We start from the raw sequence: 24,128 nt of genomic DNA on the forward strand, positions 1-24,128 counted from the left end.
TTTTAGACCACAAGCCTCTGCTGCACTGTATTCTGAGTCATACTATGAGATTAGAAGAGAGAGTACCCGATATGCTCTTTTTTTCAGTTTAGCTTGGTCTCTGCCAGTAGAAATCTGTTTTCCTGTGTCAACTGCTTCTCTCCGTCATTACCTTCCCTCTCTTGTGTCATCTTGATCTTTTCTAGTGCAAACACAAGTCTTACATGACTGATGCTCATTGGTCATAGAGCTGTTCACACAAATTGAGAGCCATATTGTCACTCAGGTGCTTAGAATGTGTATCTGCCTTACACAGGGTGCCCGGGACACGTTTGAGAACTACTACAGGAAGCAGCGGCGGAAACAGGCCAGACTCGTGCTACAGCCTCATTCTAACATGGTACGCCCTTTACACCGCCTGAGAACATGCCGTGTCTGACACCCTCCTATAATATTCACTGCACCACCCCAATCACTAACATCACCTGACATAAACTCTCAGGAGCTGTGAGGTGGTAAGTCATTAGTGCTACAATAACATACAAATTTATACTTGGTTGACATGGATGCATACAATGAACTTGACACCAAGGTATAGTTAATTTAGGGCCTGAAAATTCAAATGGGGACCACTATTGTAGATGTCTTCATATAGAGTTTTCATTAGCTTGCACAACGATTGGAAAATGATGTTGTACCATCGTTCCAGCTAAAATCTCGCTCAGTTGCACTCAGTGTTGATGTCATTACAAAATACTTCAGGTATACACTACTGTTCAAAAGATTAGGGTTAGTAAGATTTCTTTTAAAGAAATTCATACTTTTATTCAGCAAGGACAAATAATAATTGATCAAAAGTCAAAGTAAAGACATGTTTTATGTTACAATAGTTTTCTGTTTCAATTAAATTCAGCATATTCAGCATATTGAAAGGTTTTCTTTCAACTTTATACTGAAAATTCAAAATTAGATTTTAAAATAAATTTAAATGGAAACCAGTTCTGTTTTATTGTATTTCTGTATCCGTGAGCATACTTTTTTTTTTTTTTTTTTTACATTAAAGAATTTTACTAACCCTAACTTTTGACTGGTAGTGTATATTAAAGTGTTGAAGTTACAAATGTGATTGTACAGGTATGTTGTTATTTGATCAGAAATATGACTTATTATTGAGGTAATAGAGGTAAAAATGTTTCAAAGAAATAATGAATTCTAAAGCAAAAGAAATAAAAATGTTTTAGGTCAATCTAGTTTATTTCGGCAATAATAATAAAAAAAAACAACAATTTTTTTTATTTTATTATAGTAGACTGCTCAATTGACTGTTCATAAACTCTCCTTCCTCTCTCCTGTGGTCTCCAGCATGAAACGTTAGAGGGATACAGGCGCTACTTCAATCAAATTGTTGGGTAAGTGCAGTGTACGTTTTATTTTGAATGGCCAAATTAACTGAAAATCAATTATAGATGCTTATAATGTTTTTAATACAGGATAGAATTAAAACAGCTGAATCCTTTTATTGGCTCAGTGTTCAGACCCTCCCATTTGCCAAACACTCCCCTTGCTCTGGCCCTTCCTGATTCTCCATCCCAGTGCTGCCGGAAAACTCTCTGAGCTTTAGAATTTATGGTTCTGGAGATGTGGACTGGCAGATTGGTGTTATTCCGAGTGTCTGGATGGGAATATTGGGAAGGCCGGTGTCTGGAATGGAGGCTTTTGCAAACATCCTAAATTACACAAAAAAAGGCTCAGGGCACTCGCACAGTGAGATGTCTGGGATTTTTTTGAGAATGTTGCTGGCCTGTTTGATGACTCTGATTCTTTTGGGTGCTGGACAGCCTCAGTGTGACCATTTGGGATATTAGTAATGTAGTTTAATGAAATGTTTTCATACCGTATGATGTTGTAAAGTACTCACTGTTTCTCTTTCATACACTTTCTTTGTCTATGTCCTGTAGTTTTTTTGTAGTGGAGGACCACATCTTGCACACCACGCAGGGCCTGGTAAACAGGGCTTATGTGGAAGAATTGTGGGAGCTGGCTCTTTCCAAGACTATTGCAGCCTTGCGTACTCATTCAGTATGTCTGCACACTACACACTCAACACACACTGAGCAAGACAAGCCAAAAGACAAGCAGTAAATCTGTTTAGTCAAGGCATCAATTTGAAGGCCAACCTGGAAGCCTAATTCCCCATGACTTCCCTCTGGAATTTCTGATGGGTTTTTAGGATAATGGTTTTCTAGTACAATAAGGTGGTGACTTACATTACTTGAAGACACTGTGCTTTCACATTTCGTTGTACAACATATACTACCGTTCAAAAGTTTGCAGTCGGTAAGATTTTTAACAATTTTTTTGAAAGAAGTCTCTTATGTTCACCAAGGCAGTATTTATTGAATCAAAAATGCAGTACAAACAGTGTGAAATATTGATGCGTTCACTCTAGCTAATATTTTATATGGTAATAGTTATAGTAATATTTTTTTATGAATAGAAACTTAAAAGATTTTTTTTGTGTGCACCCTTGATGAATAAAAGTAATAATGTCTCACCACCCATAAGAATCCTACTGATTTACAAACTTGAAAAGTTGTGTAAATTTACCTCAAATGTGAAGTTTGAAACAGTTGTGGTTTTAAAAATGTAAAGAACTGCCATGGTTGTCCTCGTAAATGAACTCTCATCTGTGTGATGGTAGTTGTCCTTATTTTACTCATAAATTGAAAACACTTCTCTAAAACCTATTAAAATTCTGAGGGAACCTATGGCTCAAAAAGACCAACCCTCCTCTGGGTTTTAGGACTACAAACCAGACAGTTAAATTCCCAGATTGCAATTGTCATACAATTGTCAGATACTTATTTGCTAAAATCAATGTTTCATAAAATATTTTTATTTTTTTTACATTTATACCAAGTAATCTTAATCCCTGTGCTTTCCTTCCTCTGCTTCTGCTGTAATCCATCACTCTCTCTTGTGTCTTTGCAGTCTTATTGCACTGATCCAGACCTGATTTTAGATCTGAAGAATCTCATAGTGCTGTTTGCAGACACACTGCAGGTGAGATGGGGTAGTACCTGACCGTCAAGACAGCTGTTGTGCTCTTGTTTATATGGATAACGTCTAAGAACAAGGGGTGTCAAATGATTCGATTTTTAAAAAAATCTAATTTAAAATTATGTATAATCACATATAAAAAATTTGTTGGGAAAAGTATCATTTTATAGACAATATTACAGCATTGAAGAAACATTACAAAAAGGTTCAGTATATTGTTTGTTCCGTTTGATATAATGTATCATATCACTAGCCTTCAGTCAGCTGCAATGCAGTGTCAAGTTAAAAGTAATGTGCCTTGAGATCCCTGCATTCTCATTGTCTTTGAATGCAAGTATGTGTTCTGTGTGAATGGCAAAATCACAAATACTTTTAGGAATGTTTTCAAGCTTGAAAATATCTTATTTAATAATTTACATGCGTGTTTTGGGGACATGACTAAATGTGTTTTTTTATTTTTGTTAGAAATAAGTTGGACAAATGTAAATGTATAAACACTATTTCATTCTGATTTCTGCTGAGAGTTGCATGCATTGCTTCCTGTTTTCAACTGAGCTGGGTATTATCCACCCCTCTCTTCAGGGTTATGGTTTTCCAGTAAACCAGTTGTTTGACATGTTGCTGGAGATGAGGGATCAATATGGGGAGATACTGCTGAAAAAGTGGAACCAGTCCTTCAGGTGCTTTTTGCCTCTCCTTTTCTCTCTCCGTTTTCTCTGTTTTCTTCATCTCGATGCCTCGGTTTTTCATTTGAGTAAGGATAATGATGATTTGGTTATCACCTTATGACCCTTGAGAAATCCATACTGAAGGAATTATACTAATGGGGTTATGCCCAAATGTAAGGCACGTTCAGTTTAAATCAGGTTATGTTTACTGTACATCATTTGTTCTGATCTGCAATTCAATACTTGGTTACCAAACATCCATTTTTTATGAAATATACATTTTTAATGCCCTCTATCAAAGTACCATTTAAAGAAATTGCCTGAATCTTATACCTGTTGTGCTCAGAGATTTATGTTTGCAGAGGCTGTGGATTACAAGACAGTTGAAGGACAGAGATATTTTGTCAGGCCAAACTATTAAACTAAAATCACTGATCAAATTACACCCATATGACTAAATCATATTGCTTGAAGGACAAATATTTTCTATTTTTTTTTGTGCTGGGGATCCTTTAAAGAGCATTTCATCCAAAAAATGTCAATTCGTTGAAAAAAAAATTGTTAAAGCTCCTTGGAGCTCCTCGGCTGAATCTTAAGAGCAGATGACTTGGAAAGGTTGTCGTAACCTTGTTGGAGTCGTTTTTAGATCCCTGTCAGAGACACTTGACTCACTCCATAAAAGAATGATGCTCTGGAGTCTTTGAATGACTCAGAATATCATTACTGTGGGAACAGGCATTCAAGGAAGATCTGTTGTGTGTGTTAGCCTTGACTGAGTTACACAAATACACACACAGACAGACACACTGCTCATGAGTCCAGTAAATGGTTTTTAGATTATTTAGTCTTCTTAAATATCCTGCTGTTGTCCTCAGGTTTATGATCAGTTCATCTGTGAAGTCAGGTCTTTTCCCCTCACACTTATTCTGTTGGTTAGGCAAATCTTGGATCAAGACAACTACAGCCCCATTCCCGTGACGTCCCCTGAGGAGTACCAGCGGATTGCAGGCCAATTCCCCTTCCAGGATCCAGAGCTCGACAAGGTGAGCATTAGGCACATAAGAAAGCTTTTATCCTAGATATTTTTCTCACAGATTCCCTCAGTTACACACCCTCCAGTCTCCACAAAGACATAAATATCCTCCTGCTGTCCAAGAAGTTGATTGCTAACATGCGCATCCTCTGAAATACTTTGAACAAAGCCATACATTTGAATTCTCCCATTGACGTCAACAAGAACTACTGCCCAATACTGTTGTAGTAATCAAAGGATGCTACCATTCTTGGTGACACATGCACTTGCAGTTGTTCTTTTTCATGCAATAAGGCTGCCTTTGTGTTTTCTTTTATAAAGGGAAATTCCTGGTGGCTCTATTAGAAGCATTTGTTGCGAATTGTCAATATTTGTAATTATTTAAAGCACTTACAATGGAAGTACACAGGGCAAGGCAGCTGTTAAAATACATCCCAGGGATTATATATTACAGCAATCTTAATTCTTTGCTAAAGATAATTTCTTAAGTGAAATTATCATAAAAAAAATAATAAAAAAAAATCTTTTTGTTATACAGCCCCAGAACCAGAAGTGTCCCCCTAGAAAAGTAGTCCCACGTCTAATGAATGATTTAGACAACTTTATAGCTCAAATAAATATTTAAAGAATAATTCACATACTTTAGTGTATATTTCTGATTTCATAAACCCTCCAGAACACTTGCTTTATGTACTGTGATTTATTTATTTGTTTATTTTTTATTCATTTACTCATATATTTTTTTCTAAACAGATGCCTTTCCCGAAGAAGCTGCCATTTTCTGAATTTGTGCCTAAAGTATACTCACAAATTAAAGAATTCATCTACGCCTGCCTGAAATACTCTGAGGACTTGCACCTTAGGTACGAGCGTTCAAACATACTTTAATCTGTTTCACACCTGCATAATATAACCCTTTTGTCCAAATGTTCTCATTAGCAAATCATGCTGCTTGGATGCCAGTTTACGTACCTATTTTTGAACTGCCTTTTTTTTAACCTTTCATTCTTCTGTTATGAAATCACTAAACCCGCCCCATTGTCTTTGCCTATCCCCTAGAGTAGCCGCTGAGCCTTAGAGAGGAAGTTCTGTCTGCACCAAACAGTTTCTGTGTGTTTTCCTAATTAATTGCGTGCTTGGTGCTAGTGGGTGTTATTTCAAGGAATTTCTCCTAGTGTTGACTGATCTCTGGTCAGTTTATGATTTCTTAGAATTACTGATGAGGTTGCCAGATGCGCCGAGCTGTTTAGTGTGGCCTACCCTGAATTCCCTGTCTGCAAGGCTGTTGGACAGAATAAATGGCTCTGTGAAATGCTGCTTCGGTATGATCTCCCTTTATGATATTTCTCAGAAGAGAAGTCCATTTCACAAGTGTAGAAAACAAACAGTTGTGAAAACAGCACTTGTGGATTTCCCAATAAAAGACCTGCTTAGCAACCTGTTATATAATGTCAGAGAGTAAAATGAATTAAGGCAAGTTATTGCTCATGATGCTTAGGATACCCTGTAAGTGATTTTGCTCATCCCAATCAAATTGTGCTATGGAGATGAATGATACCACAAATAGTGGTAATGATTAGACTTACAATTTTCATCTGGTGGGTGACAGAGGTGAAATTTTAATTTGAATGCAGGATTCAGTGATTCAGGAGTGTTTTTAGGGAGCAGACTTTGGGAATAGAATTGCACCAGTGTAATCTAGTTATTCAATTTATTATCAGTTAAGACCCGTTCACACCAAGAACAATACCTTCAACCATTACATTTCTGGAGTGCACTATTGTAACGACCCAGCCAATCAAAATCCATCCAACTTTAAAGTAAGCATCACAATTTGCTAATACTTTACCATAGGCTAGATAATCATTTTATTTTTTGTTGTTTATTCAAGCAACAGTACTTATTACTGTAATAGTTTTCATTAATAGGCATTGCTGTATGGATGATAAGTAATAATAACGTTGTATGTGCTCTTACAGTATGAATGGTTTTAGTATAACTTTGTGAAAGGTTAAATAGCATATTGTGAAATAGGATATAGCCTTCTTCATGGCCAGTGTTTGCATATTTGGCATATTTCATTCTTGTTCTACAGATCAGTGTACTTGTGTTATTATGCTACTGTTTTTGATAGCGTTCATACAGTTTCTTACAGATAATACCATGATTATCATTGCATTTTTCTTACCGAATGTGGTATCCTGTCACCAATGACCTGCCCGCACTGTCTATGGGCCTTTTTTGGCTGCACCCGAGCCCTCACTCACAACTCTCTCTCAAGCCCCGTCATCATACTTTTCACACCACGGACACTAAACAATCTAGCAAACTGTCTAAACTGAATTATACATGCATGCATAGGAGGAGTTTTAAACTGCCAATTAGTCATTCAGAGAAATTCAAATGTTATTTTTAAATATGAAAAATGTACAGAAGTCTGGAATTCGGTGGCCTCATAGCTGGCTATGGGTGTGGACACTAATATAGTTAGGGGTTCAAGCATGAAATGCTGAAACCCTATTGTAATTGTAAGGATTCGTAAAACGCATCGTGCAGGCCAAACCGTAAGGCCTAGAGACGTGAAACCTGGCCAGATGGTAGGGGACAACCTATCAGAGTATGCCCCGATTGGCCCATAGGTGGCGCTACAGCAACCAAAAGTACAAAATCGCTCATAACTCTTAGGCCGTTTGACCTAGACTCAAGTGCCTTACACCACTGTGATCCCTGTGAGAAATGGTCTTTTTCATCTATTATGTCAGTGGTTACATGCTTGCTAAATAAAACTTAATAACTTTTGATGCTTTTGTGCTTAAAGGCCTTAACTGCTTGAACCCCGATAAATGCTGCTTGCAGCTTTAATTATCATTGTAGTTATCGTTATAGTATTTGTTCATGGGCCTTCATCTCACTAATAATTTTAGACATGTCTTTAATTTGGACATATAGTTTACATCATCTTTGATGCTTTTATCCAATACATTTTTTCCATAGTGCACCGTAAAAAAAGAAAGAAAAAAGTAATACTTTATTTTTCCCCCCTCATACATAAAGCGCCTTATCTTAAGTAAGTGCCTTACTCAAGCAGGTTTCTTTGCTGTGTCACCTCTGTTTAGGAATGAACCTTCGACCTTTTGTATTAATCTTTAAGCATTCATCTCCCAACCACCCCTTAACCTCAGCCACGTTGTGTTGTGATCTGATATCTCATCTCATCTCTTCTCCTAATACCCTGAATGGAACATTAGGTCAAGGGGTCGAGGCTAAAGGTCACTGTCTGTAGAACTGTCGTTGGCGTTTCCGTCTTCCTCCTTCTGATTGAGCTATGCACTAAGACGAGTCCTCTCAATTGTGATCGTTTGATGTTCCCTGTCTCTGGCTCTTTCTTTGAGTGCCTCGTCAGGTCTGGTTACTTTAGAAGCGGATGTCTCTGTTGGATATCCTAATTCTTGTGTGCATGTTTGTGTAGTTGTTGCAGTTTAGAGGTTTACTAAGGAAATGAGGGAACATGTTTCAGGACAGAGAACACGTAGAAACCGGCATCATACCAAATTACTACTCCATTATCATCATCATTAGTGATTAGTGTCTGAGACATTGTCTAGCCAACCAGACACTCTTAACAGTTTCGCCTGTAGAGTGGTCCGATAGAAGATGCCTATTATAACAGTAGAAAAGACGAATGTATTTCCCGACTCATTGGCTTAATTTCAAGCAATGATTGCCTGTCCAGGACTACCTGTGCTGTGAAAGTATTGTTTTTGGAGATATATTCTACAATCACTGCAAGAATGACTTTAAATGAGCAATAATACCTTTTTTTCCTGTCTGACGGAGTCTGTGCGGGCTAAATTCTCCTAGACTGTCCAGATCCTGGAGAGAGTGTATCTGCAATGGACGTTGAGGGTAACTGCTTGGTTTTTTGTCAGACGTATCAAAGTATTTGGCTCAGTCCAATCCCGTCTGCAGGATGATTTCATGAAATTATTGAATCTACAGGTATTCATACTGGTGAATGAAATGAGTAAATCACTAAGTTCCATATGCTCGCCTGCACACAGTAAGCTAGCATTTTGTCCAATCTGGTCCCGATTATAAATTATACACCCTTGAATTAGATGGAAAAATATACAGAACATAATTTTTTACACTGTTCTCTAGAATGCTTGATTTTGTCTGATCAGTTTTGGCATGCTGCAGTCAAATATTTTTGTATAATGATCACTAAACATTATCCTTTACTTAGTGGTAAAATCCCAACATTGGCTTTTAGACTCTGTGGGAATAGTAATTAAAAAGGAGCCTTTTTGGATTTAGCATTTGTATTGTGTTTTAAAGGTGTCCGTGTCATATATAATTCTGTATGGATGTTGGCAGAGAAAGCCGGCTCAGTTTTATTGGGACCCCTACCAAGACTTTGGCTACTCACTGCCTCCTCACTTCCACCAGTCATGTTCTATGTGGTTTTCAGAACGTGGCCGGTCCCCACGCTCAAATGTCAGTTAAAATTCAACAATAAACATTTGACCTCTTTTGGCTGCGCTCGCAGTAGTCCGTGCCTCGGCGTGTGGGGTCCAAGGGCTCCAGATCAAGCCAAAATCCCCCATACACACAGCTAATTTAAGAATACTGTCAAATAATGGCTCGACTCACTGGATTTTTTCGTATTTGACATATTTGTAAAAATGGGTCCCTATTAGCACAAGTGCAGGTGGCCAGATGGCGTGCAACCAGAGGTCTCAGATGGTGGGGTCAGGATGCTGGGTATGTGTGTAGTGTATGTATGGAAGGGTGTAGAGAAAAAAAAGCTTGTTGCTATTGGTAACGGAAACCTGGGATTGACACACCAAAGGAGCAAAAGAACAGCTCTGCATACTACCCAGACTAGTCCACCGGAGGCAATTAGTCCTTGTGGTCTCCCTCTACTAATATTAAGATGAGATGTGGTCAGAGGGGGAGGTAAGGGGCTCAAGTCCATGTGCAGGTGCCTGGAGACCAGACGTCAGGAATGTATGTGACTCCTCCAATGCATGTCCAGCGAACTTTAGACCTCCCTCATGAGAGCCGCTTTGCAAATGTGCATTTACCATATTAACCTGAAGTTACCCTTGAGTTAAAGCTTGCTGAAACGTTACTTTTTGTGATGGTTGAATAGCTAATAAACATACGTTCTGCGCTAACCGAAGGGAGCCGTAGCTGTCTTGCGTTCTTCTTCGGTTTAGTTTCTCTTTTTCCAATGAAGTTAATTGGACATTTTCAGTCTCCGTTGGTTCCCTTCTCATCTGTTTCTCTCAGATCATTGTTTATCAGACCAAACCCCCACCTTAATTTTCACTGAATAAGTGAGAGAGTTGAATGGATGAATAAATCAAACGTAAATGCCAGTAAAACGTCTGTGTTTAATCAGACTACAATTTCTCTTTCTGTATTGCAGCCCCCTCCCTCTTAAAATGAGGAATAGCCAGAGGCTTTTGGATTCATCCAGACACTGTCAGTTTCCAGATTGTCACAAAAGACCAATGCCTCGCTTTCAGTCCGCAATCACTTTCCCTAGTTGAGGTTCAACGCTATACTAGGAACATTTTCATATTGTAATGTTCAAGATCAGAGCTGTGTTACGGTATTCAAAATCCATTAACTGATGACTGTACCCTAACATTCCTTTTGCTGAAATTTGAACAAAATTCACAAAACAAAAAATATCTCAGTCACCATGAATTTGCAGCGTCACAGTTGATGCTAATATTATAATCTGTATGTAGGTCTGCAAGCAACTTCTCAGCATCTTGTGGTTGAATAGCACCTCCATTTCTCCCTTTTTTTTGACCTCCCAACTCTCTGCTGCGTTCTGCTCTCCTGTTTGCCAAGTCAGCGGAGAGAGCTCCGAGTTTTTTCCCCCGCTGAGGAGAGGAACGTTTTTCAAATTCCTCCTCTGCTTTTCTCAGCACAATGAGGGACGATTTAGTAATTTGCGAGGAATGCGTTTGTTGCCCAGATCGAGGGGGAAAACTATTGCACCCTGGGCCTTGGCTCATATTGATGGACACGTTTGAGACATATTGTCCCTTTCTTTCTTTTTACTCTTTTAAATTATTTTTGAACCAGTCTGTGGAGTGGGGGGGGATGTAGAAGAAGATGCAGCTGCAGTCGTACTAACAAGCACAGGACCGCTGGCTGACAAAATTAGCCCCTTTACTCCTCCCCACCCCCATCATTGAAAAGGAGAATAAAGAAAAGTGATATCCCCCTTTTTCCCTCGTGTTGATTTAAACCGTAATATCTGTGTGTGGTTGTTCTCTGGTTTTTGGAACATGCGTTTACTGAAACCCAGAGGGTGTTATTGGGCCCTGATGAGTGGTTTTAAATCCCGCCCATGTCTGTGAGTGTTCATGTGTACATCTTAGAATCTTGCATCTGTTTGGTTCCACTTTGTTCTTTTTTTCTCTCAGAGGAGGTGGAGTATCAAGGCTGAGATTAGAGCACATAGGACTCTCTGTGATTCAGAACGACTGCAAAAACATCTTGCTTGTGATTTTGCACTCCTTATGTTGGGTCTGAAAGAAAATCATTCACACTGCTACACCGCTATAAGAGCTCAACGATACCAGTAGCACAAAATGCATATAGCAATTTCAGAATTTGTACAGTTCAAAAGTCTTTTTGTCAGGAAGATTTTTTATGTGTTTGCTCACCAAGGCTTGATATATTTGATAAAATAGAAAAACAGCAATATTACAATTTTAAATAATTAAAATTCTATTTTAATGTACTTTTAAATGTAATTTACTGATTGCAAAGCTGAATTTTCAGCAGCCATTACATAATTTTTTAGAAATCATTCTAATATGCTGATTTTGTGCGTTTCTTATTATAATTTTGTGGAAAACGGAATAATTTTTTTTTCAGGATTCTTTGATAATTAGAAGGTTTAAAAGAACAGCATTTATTTGAAATGGAAAACTTTTGTAACAGTATAAATGTCTTTATTGTGTTTTCTGATAAATTTGCATTATTGCTTAAAGTATTATTTCTTAAAAAAAAAAAAAACTACTGAAAACATGCAAGATATTTTATATCTAAAAAGGATATAAGGGATCTGGTGTTGGTGGGGCAAGACACAACCCCATACCGTTACACTCGGTCCACAATGTTCCTCCAATCCTGAATATGTGGTTATGGATTTGCATTATAGACATAAATGTGCATTTATAACTGTATTCCTAATTAGATGAATTTTCATGTTCAGCTCAACAGAAATTGATGACATGATCCGTAAATCCACAAATCTCCTGCTCACACGGACCCTTAGCCACTGCCTACAGTATGCCATAAAGAAGAAAAACGTAGGACTGGCAGAGGTGAGGTTCTTTTTCTCTCTTCCATTTGTGTCTGTGATTATTTGCACACATCTATGTTGTTCTTTATTGATGTCCTTTGCTGTCTCAGTTTCAATCCAACCTCAACAGAGAGTCTCTGTCTGGACTCTCAGTTTTCAAGATGCTAGACATCACTGGAAAACTGTTCTTGTGTCACATTATATCCACATCTTGTAGACAGACCCCTTTAGTACCATTTTTCTCTCACTCAAGATGGGAAACAACTGCAGTTTTAGTGAATACCAGTCGCTCAGATTTTTAATTACTATTACTATAGATTATTAATTACACGCCAATTTTTTTCATTCAAATATATAATACAACTGCCTATGTACTGTATGTGAAATTGAAGAATTACATTTTGCAAGCTATAGCATGTTATTATCTTACCCAGTCTATTGTCTGCCTGCAAAGAAGCACTCACAAAAAAGTCCAACTACATTGATGATCAGACTCAGCAGCTTTTCATTATTATTAATGAAACAACCCCTAAAAGTTGTTTTATATAAAAGTTGCTATATCTAAACAACATTTCAGGTCAAAGCCCAATCTGAGGCAGATTGTTCGCAACAGTGACAGGCAGATAAAATGACCTGTCACTGGCTGGTAGCATGTGTCATTTTTTTTTCCCCGCTTTGCTCTCACTCCATCCCTGCTTTACTCTCCCCGTGTTTGTCGCTCAAATGTGGTTAGTTTCTTCTCCGATCTGCTGATTCTGCTTGCAGTCAGGTCTGTTTATAACCCCTCAAATCCAGATGTGTTCTGTTCAGATGAGTGCCACTGATGAGAAAATGATGAAAGAATAGCAGAGGAAGAAAGAAAGACATTCAGTGTTGTATTTTGAAAAAGCAAAGGCTTTATTATTGGTTTCAGGTAGTTTGCATAGCAAAGTCTAGTCTTACTACTACCATCACACACACACACACACACACACACACACACACACACACACACACACACACACACACACACACACACACACAAGATCAGATATCAAGCTCCTTCCTCCCCCTCTCCTGCCCCGGATCTGGTGGAGGTGCGGAAGTGTGACCCGGGCTCTGCATCAGGCTTCCCTCCCTGCGCAGTGCACCATGACTGGAGAGAGGGAGGGAAAAGCGGGTCCAAGCTAAAGGTCTGGGCTCAATTAGCACCAATGCGCATCAGCGCCTTGCTGCTGACAGCCCTGCCCTGCCTGTGGACCTCAGACTCTGCACCACAGACCATCTAACTAAACGTAGAGCTGCTACAGGTCTCCGTCCCACAGACAAACCCTCTCTGTCCCTTTAACTATACCCTTGACTTCCTCTCCGTACCCTTTCCCCTTTAGAATTACTCCCACATAGAGCTTTTTGAAGCCAAACATTGATTTTCTCTTTGATGACCGTACTATGTGGTTTTACAAAGTTCAGATTAAAAATAGCTGCATTACTACTAAAGAAAAGCTCTGTTAGATGTAAAAATGTTAATCTATCAACATAACTGTTTAAACTGTTTAAAAAGTGATAAACACTACCACTCAAAAGTTTGGAGTTTTTTGAAAGTTTTTGAAAGTCTCTTAAGCTCACCAAGACCAACAAAAATACAGTAAAAATAGGAATATTTTGAAATATTACTGTCATTTAAAATAAGTTTTTCTTTTTTTAATATATTAAAATAATTTATAAAATTAATTTAATGCTGTAATGGCAAAGCCTAATTTTCAGCAGCCATTACTCAAGTCTCAAGTGTCACATGATGCTTCAGGAATCATTCTACTGATTAGAATCGTCTTAAATGTCTTTACTGTCACTTATGACACATTTTAATGCATCTTTGCTGAAATTTCCTTCCAAAAGAAAAGTTACTTACCCAAACTTTTAAACCTTAATGTACACTGTAAAAATTTTTTTTTTAAAGCCTATTAATATTATAATCAAAGCCTATTAGCCTATTAAAGCCTAATAATTTCAAAGCATTATTTGAAAATGGAGGGTATGCACATGATGTCACTGCAGTTACACCTACTGAGTGGCAAAAAGACTAAGTGGCAGTGTTGCTGTTGAACTTGAATTTTGTATTTCATCAAATTTATTTGTATCGCGCTGAACAATACACAATGTTTCCAAGCACCTTTATAGACAGTCATAATGTTATGTCTATTATGCCAGGTTCACACTTATTCCGTTTGCAGTGCATATTTTTTTTCGTGCCCATGTTAACAGGTTAGAGCGTTTTCACTGCTCACTGATGCGGTCCTGAAATGCGTTCCAGGAACAGCGTCTGCAGCAGTGCAGCGATCATTTATGCATCGAGATTTGCTGTGCTGAATTAAAGTGACAGCGCATTGTTCACATAAAAATAGACATGGATTGGCACGAAAATGTAGTAATTTCACCATAAATGCATATTATTAAACTCTACAGTTTCACAGTCAACATATGGCTTTTTGCCCATGGTAAGGCAAAGAAAAATACACCTTACCTCAACCAGGCGACCTCATTATGTGGAGGTGGAAAAACTAGTTCTTTATGACCCGCAGGATTTCTTATATAAAGATTTAAATACAAAAGAAAAGGTGCGAGAGTCGGCTCTTTTTTAAAGTTTTAATTTAAAATGTTTGTGTTTTTAACATAAGAAAAGTGCATTTAAATGTTTTGCTACTTGCTGGAGCAACCTAATATAGGCCTATAAATCTATATAGAAGTAATGCATTGAATAATACATTATTTACATTTAGTGTGATTAAACCTGAATACTTCTATGAAAGATTGTATAACTGTACTGTGCACAAAGAGAATCGCAATGCTGACAAAACATTTTCAGTAGCAACTTTTGGATTTTAAATGAAAATAATGAATAAATGTTGTGTTTGTGGTATACAGCCGCGGATCAGTTGCGCACTGCAAAAGCGGAATATGTGAAAGCACACTAAGCGTGTGCTGCTCCTGCATCACATACGTACTGCAACACACCGCAAACATACTGCAAACGGAGTATGTGTGAACCTGGTGTTTGTGCTTTTAACGAGTTTTAGGGCTGGGTGATATGACAATATATAACAATGATTTAAGTGTACATCTAGATTTAGGTCTACCTATTTTGTATTTATAGTGATACAGCAGATGCAGCGTTCACATGCTTTGCTTTATGTATTTCCCTGGCACATAAAAATGTTAGGAAACTGATTCCTGGCCAACACGGACCACTGGTTCTTTGGTGAGTTGTAAGGATCACTGTCGAGTCCAACTGCTTTTATTTAAGCAGATAATCATTTGTTTGACTCCCGTTTTTGCAAATTCCCCTACTAAAGCTTGTCATGTTGCAGGATGTTTTGCCACTCAGTCCGGCTAAGGGGGCAAAGTGACGTCAATGCATACCCTTTATAAAACAAAGATTATTGGAATAGGTTTTACAAGAAAATTCTGTTTCAGTCTTTCTACTTCAAAATTTCACATTAAATGCATTGTGTTACCTGCCATTTCTTTGTAATTCTTTGTGAAATTTACTAGCAGTTTCTGAGTTAAAATTGTTCCTAAGTAAATCTACACCATTTTTTTCAGCTCAGTCTGATAGTTAAAAAGCGTACAAATCTTCTTTTTTACGCAAGTAACTAATTGTGCTGTATCAGTCAAAAATGGATTAGTCTTAATTTGAATCACATTTGATTCCCAAAGTTGGTTCAGATCATCGTCAACACCACTCACCTGGAGCAGTCCTGTCACTACCTAGAAGGGTTCATCTCCAACATAACCAACGTGCCTCCTGACACCATTAATGCCACCAAACTCTATGGAACCTCAACCTTCAAGGTAGAAACCTGCAGCTTGTGGTGTCATTCCCTTCCCCCCATTGATTGTATGAATTATTATTTAGTATTTTTAACATGCATGTTGTGCCTGTTTAGTTCTTTCTTTCTTTCTTCATCCTTTGCTTCTCTTTGTAATAGGATGCAAGGCATGCTGCTGAAGAGGAGATCTACACTAACCTGAATCAAAAGATTGACCAGTTTTTGCAGCTGGCTGATTATGATTGGACGGCAGTACAGGGAGGTGGACAGGCCAGTGACTACCTGAGTGACCTCATTGCTTTCCTCTGTAGCACCTTTGCAGTGTTCACTCACCTGCCCGTGAGTATTTCGTCCACATACACATTTTTTTGGACATAGATTACATGAATGCTTTTTAATTGCATATTATTTGTACCCAGCCAAGGAGAGATTATGGTTCTGTGAGGATCCTGGGCGCCATCTTAAACTCACCTTACCTTGAAAAAGATGGGCATACAGCACAAGCTTTTTTTAAACACTGTGCAATACAAGAACTTAAAGAAGTTTTCAGGGGGTTAAGATGTTATTGAATCTTTTAATAGTGGCTTTACATTCTGCAATTGCAACTTGGCATTTCACTTATTGCTGTGACAGCAAGGCAATTTTTTTTTGCAAACAGCTCTCAGACACGCACTGCTATTCTCTGTTGCTTATTTGCATCAGTTTTAGATACATCAATAAATTAATAATAATTTAAGGCTCTATTGGCCTGGGCCATAATCCATCCCTGTACCCAGCATTTTCTGACTGAGCTTTAGTTGTCTCCCCTATTTGACTCCATCACTTTAAAGAAGATTTTCCTCACAGTACACTTGAACTTCAACAGAAAGCTAAGTAGGGTCATAGCAAGTAAGAGAATTGGAGTGTTCTGGGCTTGCAAGCGTATGTGTGGCTCAGCTGACATGGAGTTAAAGAGATTGTGTGGCGTGACCTTAGGTCTCAGCTTTAGTGAAGGAAGTTTAGCACTGGCACAGCCCGGTCCTGACCCCTGTCATGAGGGATTTCTGACAATCAAAGTATTTAAGAGCTTTCCCTCCTACGGGCCTCAACCAAACACCTTTCCGTGTCGGCATGACTGGCTGGGATTGTCTCTGATCCAGGGCTGGTGGCGGTAATGCTGCTTCCTGCGCTCCTGTAATCTCTTAAATTCCTGACTGCCCTTTTTCTAAGCTTTCAGTAAGAGAGAAGTATGACCCTTTCAGCCCACTGTAAAACAGCGCTCACATTGTTGGCTGAATTTCACCAACAGGGGGCAATGTTTGTACGACCCCAGGTCAGGTTACGGTCAGGCTGAATGTCTCACTTTCTCCATCTACACATACACGCATAACAGCGAACCACAGATGTACAGTCAAGCGATCCTGCTTATATTATTGAGTTTGCACATTCCAGCTCTACATGTGAACATAGTGCATCCTGATTCACTCAGCCCCATCTGTGCAACCTCACCATGTCCCCAGTTCACACTCCTGATGGTTTTCAGGAAAGGTCAAGAACTGACCGTTTGTGTGTGTGTGGAAGCGACCCTGCCATCAACTTCATAGCCAAAAACTCTGATAATGACTCCAAAGCCACAGTCCCATCAGTCACACTCGCTTGCTCGGCCTCTCTCACCCGACCACAAACCATCTTTGACACTCAGAGGGACTTTCGGTGTTGATCGTAAACTGTTCGGCCAAGTTGATACGGGAGAGTGTGGTTGACCGACTTCACATTTGAACCCGGGGGAGTCATAAACTCGACCTTTGACCTAAATTTTGTCTTTATCTATCTTCTGTAGGGCAATTCTATAGAGCACGCCACACTACCGGTGAGTATGTTTGCAGTGTGGTCTAACTTCAGCTATAACCTTGGCCATTTCTCGTCACAGTACTTCCGCATGCTGCCTGGTGTTCATCTGACCTACTCATAGCTGTTTGGATGCATTTTAATGCTTGTTATGGAACACAAATGAGGCGTCTGAAGCTGTGACAGTAGTGCTTTTTTTGTCCCTTAGGTTCTTGGTGTTTGTTTGTAGACTTTTACCATAAAATTCAGATAATAATTGGTGAGATTTTTGTGTGCCTTGCACCGATAACGTTACCTTACGTAGATTTATATGCAAAGTAAACAATCCTCTTAAAGTTTGTATAAAACTGTGAACCGACAACTTAAAGCATCATGTGATGGCAATTTACAGTTTTTCTTGATGGAACTGAATGACTGGCAGGGCACTTTTGGATTGTGGAGCTGCCTATTTGCCATAACATTCTGTTTCTACATGGTGGTCTGGTCATAGACTGACAGTCTCCGCCAGACATTTTGAGTGTATTTGCTATCTGATCCATAAAACCTTTGTGTGCAAGCTTAATATTCATTGTGTCTCTGTTGCATTAACTTGTCATTATTGAGCTGATGTTGGCAAAATGCTCTGAAAATGTGGCAGCTCATATGAGGAGCTTTATCTTGTAGTGTCTGATGCAGCCATAACATAGACGTCCACCCTATCTGCTAGTAGAATTGGCTTTGTTTGTTTAATTTGGAAGTGGTTTTGTTTCAAAGTCTTGATTTTTGCTGTTTGAAAGTATCAAGCTCTCCCATTTTTAGTCGTGCTTACTTTGCTGTACATTTGAAGGAAGTTGAACTCTGTACAGCTTCATCATATCATCAATTGTTGCCGTTGCTCGTGTTGCCTTAAATCACCAACATTGAATGTCAGTGACTTACACTAGCGTTAAAAAGTTTGGGGTCAGTACGATTTTGTTTTTGACAGTAAAGACATTTATAATGTAACAAAATATTTTTATTTCAAATAAATGCTGTTCTTTGGAACTTTGTATTTATTAAAGAATCCTGAAAAATGTATCACGGTTTCCACACAACATTACGCAGCACAACTGTTATCAAAATCATTAATGATAACAATAAGAAATATTTCTTTAGCACCAAATTAGCCTATTAGACTGATTTCTGAAGGACTGTGTGACACTGAAGACTAGAGTAATGGCTGCTGAAAATTCAGCTTTGTCATAACAGGATTAAATTACATTTATAAATATATTAAAACAGAAAACAGTTATTTTAAATTGCAACAATATTTAATAATATAACTGTTTATTAGAAATAAACTGTTTATTCTCTCAGAAACATACAAAAAAAATCTTACCGACCACAAACTTTTGAACATTTCTTTGTTGCTGCATATCACTATCATCACATGTTTTTCCATCTAAGTTTCATTCTGAATTAAATTAAATTAAATTAAATTATACCTTTCATTTAAAAAAACTGCAAAAACAATCCATATAAAGCAGCCTTTCCATCTCATCTGTTCAAGTAAACAAAATCTCATGTCTTCATACAGAATAAAACATTTATCCTCCTCAAATTTGGAAAAATGTTCCAGCATTTTAATGCTATGTTCCAAAATTTGCATAAATATACTTGAACGTCTAGTGTGAATGAGGGATTTTAATCAAGCAGGTAATCTTTGAAAAGCCTTCCAAAAAGTGGGAGCCACAACTGCTGTTAGTATTTTTATCACACACAGTATCCTCTGATTTTCTGAAAATTTTACCTGGCTTTTATTAGAGCCTTTACAACAGCTCTTTTATTCATTTCCAAAGCAATGTGTTAAAATGTTTGTTGGATTTTTTTTTATATGCTTCCTGGCCCTCTGTAATGTAGCTGTGGAAACCCTGAGGTAACAGAGAGGCCTTCCATATCAATCTCATCAAGCACCTTGTAAGGCGAACACTATTTGTCATTATTTACTTGAAGCCTGATTTGAGCTCCAAACTCATTGGCCTGCTGTCTTTGTTTTCCCTTTGTGTTTGTGAAATGCTGGAACAGTGCAGCATGGTGTCGGGAAGTCCAACACATATTATCACCCTTCCTCCGACCAGAGTGTAATCAGCGCAGACAGGCATCGGTTTTCCTCAAGCGATAATCTCTGCTTCTCGTTAGGATGTCGTGAGTGTACATTCGTTGTTTTTGCAAACAGGGATCGGTGTGTGTTGCATAAATAAGTCGGCGCGTTTGAAATATGAGTGCATTGAGAGAGCCTACACACTCCATGCTGAGTTTTCTCAGGGGTCCTCCGCATGTGGTGCGTGTTGGGGCCGTTTGTAGAAGTGTTGTGACGTTTCAAACATATTATTATTGTTATTAAGAAATCTAACCTTGGCCCAGTGTCCAGAACCCCTTGTTCTTGTATTCCTCCTCCTCTTTATCTCTGTTTCTTGCTTTATTATTGTTTCTCGTTCTGTCTCACTGTACCGTGTGTTCTGTTTATTTTGACAGCCAATTGCTGAGTATTTTTTAATGAGGGCTTTGATGAGCCTTTGTTTAATTAACTGGAGACTGCAGAGGAGGAGTGCAAGCGGCCTCTAACTGTTCACTCATTGCACCCTTTCCTACTTTCTTTCCTTTTTTTGATTTTCGCTCCCTCCTTTGAGCCCCTGAGCTAATTGTTAACATCCCCCTGCCCTGAACTGTAAAACAAATGTGCTACTGTGAGAGGGGTGTGCCACACGAAGCAGAACTGTTTAAATCAGGCCCTAAACACATATCTTTGAACGTAGGCTCTAACGTTTATGTGTTGAAAGTAGCTAATCTGTTCAGATTTATACATGTAGCTGGGATTCAACCATACATGTATTGATTTTGTGGGTTTTAGTGAAAATGGCCAAATGGAAGGAGCTTTCCTCTGCAACCAAGGAGGAAATTGTTAAAATAGTTACATTTGGTCAATTGTTTTTGAATATTGCTCGTGCTGGATGTGAATGGTTACCCTGGAAATTCAGAGTTCTCGCGAGAGCACAAGTTGAATTTGCTCAGCGAGTTTACTCTGGCGTCGAGTAATGATACTCATTAAATAAGCCCTTTTATCCGAGCTGCACCAATCACATCGGGTTATCTGATATAGGGGGGCCAGAGGTGAGCTAAAGATGACGACAGTGCTGTGATGTCGAAGTCATTAGTAAACATTGCAAGATGGCTATGGATGAACACCAGCTGTTTGAAACGGCTTTTGCCGCTACAATGAACGAGTTAGACTTGGCTTTTTATCTAAAAGAGGAACAGAAGACGGCGCTCGAATCGTTCCTTTGCAAGAAGGCCGTTTTTGCTGTTTTGCCGACTGGACACGGCAAGAGTCTAATCTACCAGTTAGCTCCGCTGATAGCTAAGCGTATGGGGCTTGTTGAGATTGGTCGTAGTGTTATCCAATTGCGTGCTGTGAGATTTTCAAATGCATGCTTGGTGCCGTCCCTCGAGCTGGCTGATTTTCATTAGTCAATGCCAGACCATTAATCTTTCAGATTTAGGTCTGGATTTCCAGGCTAGTGAATGGTCACAATGTCAACAGAATTATTTCAAAGCTCAGTGAGACCACTACCATGCAGAATGTAAAGTGTTGTGGCTGGTGAGCATTTTTACAGAAGGATGAAAATCACCTGAATGTGGGACCACCTCAAAACAGCTTCTAAAGATCTGGATAAAACGTGCAATTGTGAGAAACCTCCAATTTCATCTTGAACTGTAAGCCAACAGCTACAAGAGGCTGGATTGAGAGGTTGTATAACAGTAAAGAAAGCATTTATTAGTTTTATCAACTGCAAACAAAAAGAACACCTTATATTTGCCAAAGAACATAAAGATTGGAGTATGGAAGACTGGAGCCATGTTCTGCAGTCTGACAAGTAAAAATTTAACAACCTAGCATTGTATGCTGTCAGGTATTTTCGTAGGAGATGACTGGAGTGTTTTAATATTAAAAGCATGCGTGGTGCACGGCAGGGGAAACATAATAGTATTGGGGACCCATGTCTTCAGCAGGTGTTTGAAGTTGCTGGCTCTTTGAAAATGGACTGATACTTGGGAATCCTGCTGAACACTATGTAGCCAAGTATGGAGGATCTGTTTGGAGAGCAAATTATGTATTTTCTAACATAACGCTCCCAAACGCACCACAAATGCAACAAAGTTGCGTGCAATAAGTGTTCATGCTCAGCATTTTTAAGTCTTCAAGTGGCCTCATCAGTCCCCTGACCTTAAAGCCATTGAAAACATTTGGGAAATTATAAACCCTGAATTGTGATAAGTCATGCTGGTCTTCCAATGAAGCTCAACTTTGAGAAGAATTTAAGGAGGTTTGGAAAGAAGTTAAGCACGATATGCACAAAGTCAATACCCAGGAGAATGGCTGCTGTAATGGAAAAAAAAAAAGAACCAACAAAATATTAATAACTGATTACATTGTAGTCAATGTATTCTGTATTTCTTGTGGGCTTTTTGTTTTTCTATGCTTTTTTTTTTTGCATAATACTATAATACCCATATTCCATGATATGCTGGAGATTGCCTTTCTTGCCAAATCATTTTGTCATTTTACCTTAACCAAGTTTAATCTGTTCTTCTTCCCAATATATCATTCTTCTTATATTTTGATTGGTTAATTGATCCTGAAGGGTCATTAAAAGCAAATATTTTGTATATTTGGCTTGGTCTCTTGTGAGTGTTTCCACTTTTCTGCATGTACTTTGGAGTTCTCAGTTGAAATTTGGTGTAGTAGCACACTACTTGTTTTCTTGTATAATATAGTGTTATAAGTTGCTTTGGATAAAAACTGAATTATAATTTAATCAATTTCAGTCTCTCTCACGTGGTTTCTTTGCTATTGTCCAGTATGAATGTGTGTTTCAAAAGTTTAATGCTTCTTCAGTTAAGCAGCAGAAAATATGAATGCACGTATAAATGAATACAGATATATCAATATAAGGAAATAGAGAATCTATTCACCCCTGCCCAGATTGTGCAATCCTTGCATATGACTCTTGCTCACCACATTTACAAACGCCTTACTCCAATCAGACCAAATGACTCATGAGTGATGAGAATGTCCCCAGTAGGAGACAGGTACCCGTGTGTGTCTTCATTCCACCATGAGGAACAGAAACAACCCTTACTCCTTTGGCCTCTGTGATTTATTATGGCTATTAAACATACAGAGACAGGAGTCCGGAAAACAAGTGTGTTTATTTTTTAATCACTGCAGTGCAGTGCATGCACTCTAATCATCTATAATCACCTAGTTAGTGCTTCAGCCTGATTAGTGGCTGACTGAATATGACTGCAATGTGTGTGCATGTGTGTAGTTGTATACGTTATATGTTAAGTGTCACGTTGAACGCACAAAACAGTTTTCTACTCATTATATCCATGCCAACTGTAGATTAACACATAGGCCATAGGTATTTCAGAAGCTGGTGGAGATGGATTATAGCAATTTCACATGGGGCCTGACCCTACACAGGACACAATCACACGCCTCCATCCTCTTTTTGGAGTGAGAGAGGAGGGGAGAGCTTTTCCTGTTGACCCCACCTGACCTGAACCATTCAGGTCTTTGTCGGTCAGGTGCATGTGTGTGTACTTTATACTTTACATGACTGTGTACAAAGAAGCTGAAGTGAGGTTCACAGCCATATGGCCAGCTGATGTTGTGGTGATGCCAACCCTCCCCAGTCCTTGCCCTCTGATTCTGTAAGAACAACCTTATGTCGGGGCTGTGCTGCTGCTGCAGTTAGATCTTGTGCTCACAAGCCCTGAAAAGTATTTAGAAACGTAAGACACTCTTAAAACTCTATGAAGTTCATTGCAATATAAATCTTAATATATAGCGAAGTGCCATTAATTTTGTAAAAAGATGGATAGCACAAGTGCAAAACATGTCACTTAGTGAAACGTGTCCATAGTTAATGTAATGAACAACCTTGGAATAGTTGGATAGATGTGGTTTAGAAAAGTGCAGTTAGTTGAGAAGTGGTCTATATATTTATATTTATATATATATATATATATATATATATATATATATATATATATATATATATATATATATATATATATATATATACACACACACTCACCTAAAGGATTATTAGGAACACCATACTAATACTGTGTTTGACCCCCTTTTGCCTTCAGAACTGCCTTAATTCTATGTGGCATTGATTCAACAAGGTGCTGAAAGCATTCTTTAGAAATGTTGGCCCATATTGATAGGATAGCATCTTGCAGTTGATGGAGATTTGTGGGATGCACATCCAGGGCACGAAGCTCCCGTTCCACCACATCCCAAAGATGCTCTATTGGGTTGAGATCTGGTGACTGTGGGGGCCATTTTAGTACAGTGAACTCATTGTCATGTTCAAGAAACCAATTTG

The 24,128-nt window shown here is 38.5% G+C and overlaps 1 protein-coding gene across 3 annotated transcripts in view; it reads left to right on the plus strand.

The window, feature by feature from the left end:
• exoc6b (exocyst complex component 6B) overlaps positions 1 to 24,128 on the plus strand; it is a 95,975-nt gene that overhangs the window by 41,047 nt on the left and 30,800 nt on the right. For 2 of the 3 annotated variants that reach the window (XM_084403439.1, XM_084403440.1), the window contains exons 9-18: positions 296 to 379; positions 1,342 to 1,388; positions 1,938 to 2,058; positions 2,971 to 3,042; positions 3,622 to 3,719; positions 4,645 to 4,750; positions 5,494 to 5,603; positions 11,987 to 12,098; positions 15,770 to 15,904; positions 16,042 to 16,221. In XM_084403439.1, coding sequence (XP_084259565.1) covers positions 296 to 379; positions 1,342 to 1,388; positions 1,938 to 2,058; positions 2,971 to 3,042; positions 3,622 to 3,719; positions 4,645 to 4,750; positions 5,494 to 5,603; positions 11,987 to 12,098; positions 15,770 to 15,904; positions 16,042 to 16,221 — 1,065 coding nt within the window. Of the gene's footprint in view, positions 1 to 295; positions 380 to 1,341; positions 1,389 to 1,937; positions 2,059 to 2,970; positions 3,043 to 3,621; positions 3,720 to 4,644; positions 4,751 to 5,493; positions 5,604 to 11,986; positions 12,099 to 15,769; positions 15,905 to 16,041; positions 16,222 to 17,701; positions 17,732 to 24,128 lie in introns of all 3 variants that reach the window. The other variant, XM_084403438.1, reaches the window with a different exon arrangement.

The sequence above is a fragment of the Rutilus rutilus genome (assembly GCF_951802725.1).
Source record: "Rutilus rutilus genome assembly, chromosome: 3".
NCBI lineage: Eukaryota > Metazoa > Chordata > Actinopteri > Cypriniformes > Leuciscidae > Rutilus > Rutilus rutilus.